This window comes from Suncus etruscus, chromosome 16 (genome assembly GCF_024139225.1).
Source record: "Suncus etruscus isolate mSunEtr1 chromosome 16, mSunEtr1.pri.cur, whole genome shotgun sequence".
NCBI lineage: Eukaryota > Metazoa > Chordata > Mammalia > Eulipotyphla > Soricidae > Suncus > Suncus etruscus.
The window spans coordinates 62,228,414-62,241,727 of NC_064863.1; the positions used below are offsets into that span (position 1 = coordinate 62,228,414).

The 13,314-nt window shown below is 37.4% G+C and overlaps 1 protein-coding gene across 3 annotated transcripts in view; it reads right to left on the bottom strand.

Moving 5' to 3' along the window:
• Positions 1-5,616: 5,616 nt before the first annotated feature.
• ANKRD17 (ankyrin repeat domain 17) overlaps positions 5,617-13,314 on the bottom strand; it is a 115,805-nt gene continuing 108,107 nt past the window's right edge. For all 3 annotated transcript variants that reach the window (XM_049789907.1, XM_049789906.1, XM_049789905.1), the window contains 4 exons: positions 9,418-9,666; positions 8,791-8,969; positions 8,103-8,267; positions 5,617-6,217 (listed from right to left, as the gene is read on the bottom strand). In XM_049789907.1, the coding sequence (XP_049645864.1) occupies positions 6,158-6,217; positions 8,103-8,267; positions 8,791-8,969; positions 9,418-9,666 (653 nt within the window). In that variant the 3' untranslated portion in view covers positions 5,617-6,157. The remainder of the gene's footprint in view (positions 6,218-8,102; positions 8,268-8,790; positions 8,970-9,417; positions 9,667-13,314) is intronic.

The window sequence follows — 13,314 nt, forward strand, 5'->3', positions numbered from 1 at the left end:
CCATCTACTTGGTAAAGAATGTTGAGAATAGATACTTGCTAATATGAAAGGTCAATACGAAAAAGAAAAAAAGAGCCTAATACCAAAATGTAGCACTAATGTGTATGTAATGGTCATTCATTATGATAGTACCTTATATATTTTTAATAGAAGACAACAGTATGAAATAACCACATATTGAGCAAACCAACTACTATACTACATCAACCAAAAAATCATTACACTTGTGAACATTTTTTGTTTTTGGGTCACACCTGGTGGCGCTCAGGTTACTCCTGGCCTGCACTCAGAAATCCCTGATAGGCACAGAGTACCATATGCATGTCAGAGATAGCTCAATAGGCTGTTTACTTTGCATGCAGAATACCTGGTTTAATCCCTAGCACACAGTGTGATCCTCCAGTTACTGGTTGTTGGGAGCAAACCCTAAGAACTAATCCAAGAAAAGCCCTTATCCCAACCACACAAAGATAATTGCAAGGTAGCCTGGATATCTGGCTCAAGATATAAAGAATACATTGCTACGAGTGATGCCTGAGCTAACAGGAGTAAATCCTAAGTCCTGCTTGGATATGGCCCCAATTCCCTCTCCACTTAAAAATTTAAAAATTGGGGAGAGGGCATAAATCAAGAATTTGTACTGGGGTAACTCAACACTGAATTAAAGACTTTGGACCATACCCAGTGGTGCTCAGGGGCTCCCAGCAGATTGCTCAGGAGTCATTCCTAGTGCTGTTCAGCGGACCATATGGTACCAGAAATCAAATTCAGGCCTACCATATGCAAAATATGTACACTACACCATGGATCTATCCTCAGGTCTGTTTTTTGTTGTTGTTTTAGGAGGGATTGTTAGGAGGGGTGTCACACAAAGGGCTTACACCTGGCTCTGCACTAAAGGATACACCTGGCAGATCTTGGGAAAACCTTATGTATTGCCAGGGATCAAATCCAGATTAATCATGCAAGGCAAATGCCCTACCTGCTGTACTTCCTTGCTGACTCCACTCTCTTATCAATGAGGTTTTTTTGAGAGTTGGAGATTTGGCCCATACCTAGTAGGGCTTAGGATCATTCCTGGCTGTGGTCCAGGGATAAAACCAGGTTTAGTAAATGAAAAGCAAGTATCTTAACTATCTCTCCAGCCCCCCGTATGATTTCTAAGTACTAAATACATGAAGTTGTCTTTTGCCTTTCATAACTGAATTTGTTTAAAGATAGATGTTTACTATGAAACTGCTAATAATACACTGACAAGTTTTGAAGGTGTACAAAGGTACAAACTATAATGTATGCCTGTCACATTGTAAAATAATTATGTCAAAGCTACAATTGACACTTTATGTACTCAAAACAGATCATTTTTACAATACGGTGTGTAACATACTAAATCATATTAAAGCTTGAATGTTTCTATCCTATCTTTTAGCCATAAGTGCTATGATTTATTTAAACAGCAATTATTATTTATTTGTTCAGACCCAGTGGTGCTCAGGGGTTACTCCTGGCTCTGCTCTCAGAAATCGTTCCTAGCAGGCACAGGGGGACCATTTGGGATTCTGGGATTTGAATCACCTTCTGCCCTGAATCAGCTGAGTGCAAGGAAAATGTCCTACAGCTGTGCTATTTCTCTGGCCCTAAACAGCAAGTATTAATGATGTTTCCAAAGAGTTGTAATTATTCCTGATGTATAAAGTACACAGTAGGTATACCAAACTGTATTAAAGGGCATCTGGACAAAATATAAACTGAAAATAAGTTAGAATGCCAAAACCTACTTACTAATTTTAATAGATTCTCTATTCCAGTACCTGTGCATTTTAAATCTTTTCACATTCCCCCTCTTTTTTACGCTTTGGAGTTTGGTGAACTATGTTGTCAAGAATTGAACCCAATGTCCTTAACACTTTAATTTTTTTGAAATAATCTCAAGCTTAACATTAAAAAAAATTGTCCTCATTAAAGGTCTGTTTTTCTTCTTTATGAGTGGAGGGGCTCTCTGAGCAGTTACTCCTGGCAGTGAGCACATATTTAAAGCAAGATCTACAGAAATGTTTCAGATAAACACACACACAAAAAAAAGATTAATATCTCAGATGAGCTGAAAAATTTTATTATTTAGTATTCCCTTAAGTCTAACATGTTGTTTTGATAATATAGCTACATTTGTCAGTATCCAGGGCTTCTATGGCTTAATGCTTGGGGAAACTGTGCAGTGTTTAGAATGTTATCTGGAACTTCCAAATGCAAAGCCTGTGCATCAGCCCCACAAACCATTGACCCTTGTATAGCTTCTTGAAGAAGTGAGTAATACAATGTGTGCAAAGTAATTTCTTTGGGCACTAGAAAGATAGTAAAGGATGTAAGGAGCTTTGCCTTGCATGTGACTGATCGCAATTCAAATTCCAATACTTTATCTGTTACCCTGAATATCACCGGGGGGGGGGGGTCACTCTTGAGCATAGAGCCACAAATAGCCTGAGCACCACTGGGTATAGCCCAACATCCAAGGGGGCAAAAACTTCTAAACTCCTATGAAATGTTTACTTAGCTCATCTGAATTCAAAGTTGTCTTCATAAAAATATTTAGTAAACCACTTTTTGTGGTTTCCCCTGAGAATAAAGAAATTATAATGTTTTAGCAAAAAAAAAGTCACTTTTTAAATTATTAATAACATTTAACTTGGGCCAGGAGTTAAAGGTGCCTTAATTGCAAGTGCTTGATGGTAGTTTAATCCTCAGCACCAAAATGGTTCTTTGAGTATGACTAGGAGTAAAACCGGAGGATTAAACCAGGAGTAGCACTCACATAATGCTCTGTACCCCAAAACCTAATAAAAATTAAACACCAAATACAGTTAAAAAAAGTTAGAGTGCATGCTATTTATGCAGGATCCCTGGATTTGACCTTTGATACCTCTAAGACCAACTCTTGAATCCTCAGCCAAGAGTAGCCCCAAGAACCACAGGTACCAAAAGATTCTACTAGAGCTTATCAAACAAAAATTCACTACACTACACCTGAATTCAAAAATACATATATTTTAAATAATGGTCCTGGTGCAGACCATGGCATTATAATCAATAAGCTTAATCATCAAAAGTATGGTGTTTTGCAATCTGTACCTTATTGTCCCATAATTTAAAGTTCAAAAGAAGTTTCACCCATCTTTTTCTAGTAAGTCACCCTCTTAGAGCTTTATATATAAATCAATACAACTTGTTTTTTAGTATTATATGATAGCTATTATCTATCATGAATATCTTATAGGACAGTCCTAGTAACACAGAAAATTAAGGGGAAAATTATAGGATATTGTACATTTATACAAAATACTATATAAACAGTATTATAAATCTTTCTTAAAAGTGCTCCAATTTTAATAGCTTTATTTGTCATTTAGCTTTTCCCTTAAATTTGGGTATATCAGGATCCAGAGATAGTATGGCAGTTAATGAATGCCTAGAATGACTGCAATGTTGGTTTGACTTGATTCCTGATACCCAAATCTACACTATCCCAGAGCTTCCTAAGAGGTCATTAGCATTAACAGAGTGTCCTGGTTATCCCTTGCATTACTGGGCTTAAGTTGCATCATATCCTCAGGACTTTGCATCAAACCTCTAGATCAGAAGGCTGAAGACCACCAACAGGACCCTAGGTCCTCCTGAGCACATCTGGGAAAGTTAACACAACAGAATCTTGGGAAGTCAGAGAGAGACTATAGTGGATATGTCACTTGCAATGCACATGGCCAACCAGAGTTCAATGTTTCAAGCTGTCAGTGATTCCTGAGCAGAGAGCCAGGAGTAATCCCTGAGCACTGCTGGGTGTGGCCCCAACACAAAACAAAATTGGACATATCAATTATAGGAATCAAAGTATGCACATGTTTATATATTTGCAGTTCTGGGGGTGGGGTTTTGACCTGAGCCTCATATGCAAAGTATGCATTACTGCTGAGCTACATTCCAACCATTATTTAAGTATTTTATTAACACCTCCTGAATGTTATTTATGAACTATTAGATCTGGAGAAGGTACACTGTTTCTGGTATTTCTTAGGGGACCATTACGTGCTGGGACTGAACCTGAGCATCCTGCATGCTTAGGACATCTTTTTTTTTTTTTTTTTGGTTTTTGGGCCACACCCGGTGGTGCTCAGGGGTTACTCCTGGCTGTCTGCTCAGAAATAGCTCCTGGCAGGCATGGGGGACCAATGGGACACCGGGATTTGAACCAACCACCTTTGGTCCTGGATCGGCTGCTTGCAAGGCAAACACCGCTGTGCTATCTCTCTGGGCCCCAGGATATCTTTTTTTTTTTTTTTTTATCTTGGTATATGGGCATACCCAGTGGTACTTAGGCTACCCCTGGCAGTACTTAGGGGACCAGATGCACTGCTGTGGACTTATCAGGGCAAATCAAATTCAAAGCAAGCAACTCAACCTCTTTCTGGGAAATCTTTAACTCTTCACACTGGAATAAATCAGTTTATTTAAATAAATCTTAACTCTAAGCTAAATTACTAAATTAGTAATGTTTGATTCACCTGATTGGACTCTATGTGCTTAAAAAGTCAGAGTTTTTTAATATGTAATTTCATTTATGCTTTATCATTCAACCATGTAATTTATTTTTATATCAGACAGTGTAGGACACATTCTTCTTGTATATCAACTATTTTTTGAAGTGAACTGAATACGTAAATCTTAGTAGTTTATAGTGTAGTTCATAGTATAGTTCTGTATCTACATATTTATCTATATAAAGAGGTTAAAGGGAGACTTTCTGTGTCTTCATGTATGTACCACAAATAGTGTCAATGACAAACGGGACATTTCTCATTATTTGGCCCATATTAGCTGTGGTTTGTGGTTTCTTTTTTGTTTGTTTGTTTGTTTGTTTTTGGGTCACACCCGGCAGTGCTCAGGTGTTACTCCTGACTCTATGCTCAGAAATTGCTCCTGCCGGGCTCGGGGGACCGTATGGGATGCCGGGATTCGAATCCTTCTGCATGCAAGGCAAATGCCCTACCTCCATGCTATCTCTCCAGGCCTGCTGTGGTTCCTTTTTAACAGATATAGAGAAGCCTTTAAAACTGATGTTTTCCACTAAATTACTCAGTATTGGAATATGTTTATGTTGATTGAAAAGCCAATATTATCCAATATAAAATAGTACATTCAAAAAAATTTTTTTAATAAACAGTATGTTAAGAGCTTGTATATGCTGACTGGGATTTGGTGACTTTTTAAATTCTAAATATTTTATGGTTAGAAGAAATCACAGAAAGATAAGATCTTCCTTCCATCTATCTGAAGCAGCCATTACTGTAAAAATCTTTCCAGAATTATTTCGCCATCAGTAAGAGAACTTACTAGTATTAGCGGCAAAGGTGAGGATAGTATAGAAAACAGAGCATTAAGTTTTAAATTTGTGAAATGGCAATAGGACATAAGAAGTGATTGAATTTCTTCTAAAAATGTCTTTCTCAAATAAAATCAAAATAGAGCAAGATGTATATCTTAAAGGTCAATTTAAACTTTGGGAAATAAGTCTCTGATAATAGCCATTATTTTTACTAAATACTTAAAATTACACAAGCAGAGAAGTTATGCTTATTAATAGTTTAATGTATGAAGGAAACATCCAGATTTCTGAATATGAAGGTACATATCTCACATTAATTTAAGTCTACATAAAGTAGAATCTCTATACTGACATATTGAAATTCTCTTTCTGCTTAGCCTTTTCAGATATGTAAACAATTGTACATTTATTTGCCATTCTAAAACTTCAGGATCAAGTTTACATAATTTTGCTAAATTTCCGTGTTTGCTCAGAAGCAGTTTACAGTACTAAAACCAACCAGCCAAAGAACAGCTTCAACAGAAAGGTATGTCCAAAGGGGGATAGGAAAAGAAAAAAAGAAAAATGGTAAGAAAAATGCTAACTAAGGTAAACGGATGATGATGGGGAATGGGCAGTCACAAATGTTCACAGAAAATAGGTCAGTTAGTAAGTTCTTCTGCAAAAAGCCTACACACTTCAGTCAAGCACATCAGTAGAATGATTTGGGAGCATAAAATTTTTTCGGCCACTTGTGATTTCCTCTGAATGAAAGGAATCTGCAGGCTAACAAGGTGATCCACTTCAGCCAAGCTGGTTCATATGCACACTGTTCATGTGAGGTGCCCAGGGTCCAGTCCACACCTACAAATATAGAGTGTGTTTTATTAAATACATAGCATACATTTGATTGAAACAAAATTTCTTAAAGAAGAACTTTTACTATCTATGGGCTAACAGTTAATTAATTTATTTTTAAACATACAGTAGTTCTCCTTCAACCCCAGAAAACCTCTAAATGCTTAAAAAGTACATGTTCATAAATTAGACAATAAAAGCATAAAAATAATAGAAAACATACATTATTATAGAAGTAATGTAAATTACTTTTCTCTCAATATGCTTTATTATATACCTTGTTATCAGACTACAGTTGAGGCCTAGCAATTTAGATCATGGAAACAAAATTGTGGATAAGGGGGACCACTGTTCTTAGAAAAGAATTAATAATAAACCATTTTTATTTGCTATTCTCCTGCTTTTCTATTTTTCAAACAGGATCTGATTTATCATCATTTCAAAAAATATGACCTGACTACATACAGATTAATAGTTGTGGAAAGGGGCTCAGGGATGGCTCAGTGGTAGTGTGCCTGCTCTGCAGGCATGAGGCCTTGAGTTCCAGCCCTAGCACACCCTATGTGCAGAGTGTGATCCCAAGGGCACTGCTGTTTGGGATCCCGGGCGCCACAACAAAGTGTGCGATCTCCAGAGTACTGCAACCAAGTGTGTGCGAACACCACAACCAAATGTGCGACCTCTGGCGAACACTGAAACCAAGAAAAAAAAAGTGTGCATGAGCACCACAACTGAAAGTGTGCAAGTCCCAGAACTAGAAGAAAAAAAAAGTGTGAAAACCCAGTAACCAAGTGTGTGAGCAGGTATGTTTGACATCTGGTTATTAAAAGAAGTGAGAGTGGGGATGAGAAGAGGCAGGGAATCCTTTAGGATATTTCCTCTTAGTTAAAAACCAATAAATCCAATTCTGAAAATAGAGGAGGTGGGGAAAGAAGAGGGAGGGAGGAGAGAAAGAAGAGGAAGGAAAGGCGAGAGAAAAAGAAGGGAGAACAGAAGTGAAGAAAGGTAAGGTTAGGTTAAGGAAAATAGTTCAAGGATCTAGAACACATGCTTTGTATGTGGGAGAACCCAGATTAAATGCCCGGGGCCACATGGTACCTTCCCCATCACTGGAAGGGATTCCCCACCGACAAGCTGGGACTTTCTCCCTAGGCAATGTGGGCATGGTAAAAAAAAAGTGTGTGTGTATATATATGGAAAGAAAATTAAGCACAGATATGAAACATACTCTAAAAAGCAAAAAATAAACTAACAACTATCTCTGAATTTTCAGTTACAATTAGGTTGCTTTGATATAATTTTGGGCCATACCCCAGTAATAATAGTTATTCCTTGCTCAAGAAATATGACATGGACTGCCAGGAACCAAACACAAATCAAATGCATGCAAGGCAAACATCCTACCCCTTTGTACTATTGCTCCAGCCTCATGTATTGATATAATTTTTTAATAAATAATCTCTAGATTGTCTTTTGCACACTAGTAGTAATATAATCCAACACTTAGTAACTTAAAATCCCTTTGGATGGGGGGGGGGCTGACCTAGCATGGCTGCTCTTAGGGGTTATTCCTGGCTGGCTCTGTGCTCAGAAAATACTTCTGATAGGCTAAGAGGCCTATATGGGATGCTGAAGATTGAGCCCAGGTTGGCTGCATGTAAGGCGATTGCCCAACCTACTGTTCTGGCCCCTCAACTTAAAATCTTTTACTTACCATCTGCTTACCAATGAACTATTTTATTCCTTCCAAAACTTTAAGCCTCTGAACACAGTTTTCCACATACCTTTGCTGTATTTCATAAATTTATATTTCATAACTGATATATTCATCATACTTCCTTATAAAAATAATTTATGTATAATCTCTTTGTCTTTTAGTCAGCAGCCTTACCGTTTGGGGACCATTATTTTCCGTAGAACTTGAAACCATCTTAATCAGGGAGTTCCAGGAAGGATCTGCAGCATGAGGGCCATTAAATAACGGTCCTCCAGCACCATCAGGGATAGGTGCTACTGGTGAAATCATTGCATTCCCATATACAGAGAAAGGCAAACCCTTAAAAAAGTAAAGAAGAATTATGCACAACCAAGTTACTGTTTACTTTTCCTAACATATTCAGTAATCTTAAAATATGAAACTTAACATCATTTTGTTAAAAATAATTGTTTTTTTTGAGGCGGGGCTCGGTTTTTGGGCCATATGGAATGCCTGGGGATTGAACCGCAGTCCATCTTAGGTTAGTGTGTGCAAGGCAATGCTTATGCCACCACTCTGGCCCCCAAAATAATTAAGTTTTTAAAAAATGATCTAAGAATTACATTTTTAGTATTGTACATCTAAACTAAACCAAAGATTATAAATTATAGTTAAGTCATTCAATATTTTTGTCAAACAAAGAAACATTTCCTAAGGATGAAAAACAGTACTAATATGTAATTTAACAAGATTTCCAGCTATAATTGTGGTTGAAGTCCTGGTAATCAATTTAGCAATGCTTAAACACTTGAGTAAAATAAGGCTAACAGTAAGAAAAACATTTAGAACTAATAAACACACTTAAAAAAAAAATCACCATTACCCCAACTTTAGGAAAGTCCATGTATCCTGCAGGAACATGCTGATGGAATGTACCAGAAGGAGTTACAATTCCTGTATTCTCTCGCTCAAGTGCCTGATGCTGTGAAAATACTCCTGGATCAGACATTGGCCTATGAATCATAGGATTTCCCATTCCAGGATTACACCAGTCTATTTTGTCTGAAGGAAAGCAAAGAAATGGAAAATCAAGTAGTAATATTTAAATCCATAAAAAAAATGTAAAAAATAACTAAAAATTTAAAAGCAAAATATTTTAGTTTTCCTCTCAATATTTAACACAATGACTTGGGAAGGACTTTGAAATAAGACCCATTTGTATCTTTACTGATGTATTTTTATAAACCGTAATGGACTGTCTCAAAGCTAAATAAACAAAAGCTAAAGATTCCCAAAGGAAATATTAATATCACCTTAAATATCAAATAAAGAAAAAACTTACATTAGACTATTTTCAAAAAGCAATGATAAATAATGAGACATTACATGGGAAGGATAAAGGGATTCTTAACTTTTTAAGTGATTGATTATTATGAGTAAAATTACTTTGCTAGACATTAAGATTACACAAAGCATATAAATTTCCAGTGAACAGGCTAGTATATCATACCTTGATTGCCACCAATCCCTTCAAAGGACCAGATGCCACTATGCCCTACTGATGTAGACAAATTACTTCCAATAACAGATGGAGCTGAAGTTCCAGTTTGCCTGATACGTGCAGAACGTTCAGTGCCGATAGGGACTGGCACTTTTCTGTCCTGAGAGACATTGCTGGGCTTTTCTGACCCTAAAGGTACTGATGCTGGGGCAGGAGAAGGTGCACGAACTCCAGAAGATACCGACTGTGCAGAAGAATCTACAGCAAATATATTTTGAAATTAAATACATGTCATTTACAAAGCATATAGTTTTATCAAACAAAATTTAAAATTAAAGCAAACTTTGTGAATACTCTCACATATGAAAATAATTAAGCAGTAAATTAAACATTAAACTCTGGTAAAAGTTTCATGACTGCAGTATTAGGATTATACATCAGGATGCAGTACTCATAAACTAGGCCACAATGCTCACTGGGAGTCATTGATGAGTTTATACATCTTTTTGTACTTTCCAAGGACCATACTTCCTTGGTATTCAAATATGTTTTCAGTTTCAGTACTTGCTGGGTGCTTCATACTGTTGATCATCTTAGGCTGAAAGTTACTTGTGGCAAAAGATTATAAGAGAATAGAACTACCAGGTTCAAACAGGACAGTTGCCAGAATCACACTTGGGGATCCTGATAGAGTACAGTAGGTAAGATGCTTGCTTTGCACACAGCTGACTAGGGTTCAGCCCCCAACCCCCCAATAATAATAATACATTTTTTTAAATTTTGAGGCCACACCCGGTGACGCTCAGGGATATGTGCTCTGGGTATGCGCTCTGGCTATGCTCTCAGAAATCGATCCTCGGTTAGGGGACCATAGGGACACCAGGAGATCAAAGTGCAGTCCATCCTGGGTCATCTGAGTGCAAGGTGAACTCGCTACCGCTGCACCATCGTTCTGGCCCCACCAGGAATAATCTTGACATACAGAGTTGCCAATCACTTCTAGGTGTAACCCCCAAACTAGAAGCAAAAAATGAGAATTACACCTGGTACATATGGGTCACCATGAATTTTACTTGCAAAGTAAACATTCTAAGCCACTGTGTTATTGCACCAGGCTTGTCACATATTGCTACCAGCAATGTCACACATGTGCTAACTTAGGAATATATTGTGTTCCCCCCTTATATTTTGTTGTTGCTATTATTGGCAGTACCAAGGACAGAGCACAGGTCTGTTTGCAATTAGTTATAAGACAGAATGTGGAGATGTGAATGCTGAAACAGGTTCCACTACAAATGTATCATAAATAATTAAATGAATTAACTTATATTAAGAAAAGCAAAGTGAGAAGACTGTATAAATTAAAAACTGTACAAGCTTAAGAAGGTAGCTTCAAAAGACTTGAGCATATGAATTGCATGTAGGAGGCCAGAGCTCAACCCTCAGGACTGCATGAGGCTCTAAGCCCTTTCCCCTCTCAGCATGCCCCTAAACAAAACAAAACATATGCTAGAGACCGAGTTCAACTGGTAAATGCATGCTTAGCATGTTAGGCCTGTATTCAACCCCCAGTAGCACAGGATTAATCCTAAGAGCTCTATAAACTGAAAGTAGCCTTAAGCAACTACTATGAAACAATGAAACTAAACAACAGGACAAGGAATGCCTTTGATGGCAATATTCAAACTATATTTCTACGATTAAGAACTTCAGTGGGAATTGGAGCATCTAATAAAATTGGCTTTTTTTTTTGGGGGGGGGGGGCACACCTAGGGATGCTCAGGTGTTACTCCTGGCTATGCGCTCAGAAATTGCTCCTGGCTTGGGGACCATATGGCATGCCTGGGATCGAACCGAGGTTCATCCTGGGTCAGTCACATATAAGGCAAACACCCTCCTGCTGCGCTATCGCTCTGGCCCCAGAAATATATTTTTTTAAATTAACCTTAATATGCTTATAATATACCAACAAAAGTCTATAACCATCTTTTCCAAATGTCATTTTTATTTTATGCTGTGGTTAATCTACAAAATAAACTTTCGGAAATGACAGTTTAACTTATAAAAATAACAAAGGTAGTATTTTATATAATGAATTGGTGAGTATTCATTAATGTTTTTATACAGCAGAAGAAAAAAAGAAAAAATTGTATTTGTTGTCAAGCTGACATCAAGCACATTTACATTTTATTTAATTGGGGAGTAGAGGGGTAACTGGGTGATACCCACCACTCTTGAAGGGCCTGGGAGACCGACCTTATTGGGTGTCAAAGATCAAACCTGGGTCAGCCTCATGAAAGGCAAACATCCTACTCACTGTACTATCAAACTGAGCCTGAATATTTAAATTTAAGTGGTGTATAAACGTAACTAAAGACAAAATGGTTGCCTGCAAATGCATTAATGATTTATACTATTAACTTATTAAATTAATTCAAAGTATTAATGATTTAATACTATGAATGAATTTAATACCGTGATGAATGCAATTGTTTTTGTTTTTGTTTTGCTTTTTCGGGCCATACCTGGTGACATTCAGGGGATACTCCTGGCAGGCTATCTGCTCAGAAATTGTTCCTGGTTTGGGGGCCTATATGGGACTCCGGGAGATAGAACCACAAGGTCTGCCTTAGGTTAGTGCATGTAAGGCAAATGCCCTACTGCTTGCGCTACTGCTCTGGCCCCAGCAATCATTTAATACTATTTTTTCTCATTTAATATCACTAAAATTTATGTATATTTATTTGTCTTCTTATTTTTACAAATCAGATTATTTAATTTACAAAATAAACCTAACTATCCATCCATCTAACTCAAGCAGATACATCTAAAAAAATATTGCTCCAATTTCTTTGGGTACTTTTGTGGAACTTGGAAGACAGAAACCTAGTAACATGACTAACAAATGTTCTTTTTTTTTTAATTCCCACCAGGAGTAACTCCTGCCCAAATACCACACACAAACAAACAAACAAAAAAAAAGACTTCATAAATCACACAATATTGTAAAGTACTTATCAAAACTTAAAATGGGCCTATTATGGTGGAGACTGTGTGTGTGTGTGTGACATGGGATACACTATGGAAACACTGCTATAGGGAGGTCGGCACTAGACCTGATACATTATATATTTGCACCCATGAAGAGTTTTGTAAATCACAATCGTAAGTAGGGGCCAGTGTGGTAGTGCAAGCAGTAAGGTACCTGCTTTGCCTGTGCTAGCCTAGGAAGAACCTCGATTCCATTCCGCCCACCGGCGTCCCATATAGTCTCCTAAGCCAGGAGTGACCACTGAGCATCACTAGGTGCGGCCAAAAAAACAAAAAACAAACAAACAACAACAGCAAAAAAAGTAAAGTACTATGGTGGTCGATTCCATCTTTTTAACATTTGAAGAAGTTACATTAATTTTAAACTAAGACAGGTAAAGTGAAAATATTCTTTATACCTATATGCAAGCAAGTAACTAGTAGAAAAAGAAACAATCTCACTTATAATCACATTACAAAATAATTGGTACCTAGGAATCATCAGAAGAGTAGAAGTCTAGTAAGCTGAAGACTTAAAATGCTTAAAATATGTTTCCAAGAATGGATTTAGCAGTAATGTTAGTTGCCTTTTATTTTGTGAGGACCTGGGTTTAGTTAGTCTCTGGTACTGGGGGTTGAGGAAGGCGTAGGGTGGAAGGAAGGGGAAAACAAGGACACATGACAAAATAGAAAAAAACACAAAAAAAGGATATGGAAAAAATTCTATGTTCTTGTGCCAGGGCATACCTAAGCTTTTAGGGTGGCTCAGCCCATCAGATGTATCCTCAGATTTTCCTGGTGGGTAGAACTAATTTAACCCCCATGGGGTTCCTCAAAAGGCCTGCTGTGGACGTCTTTTTCCCCTATGTGGATGGC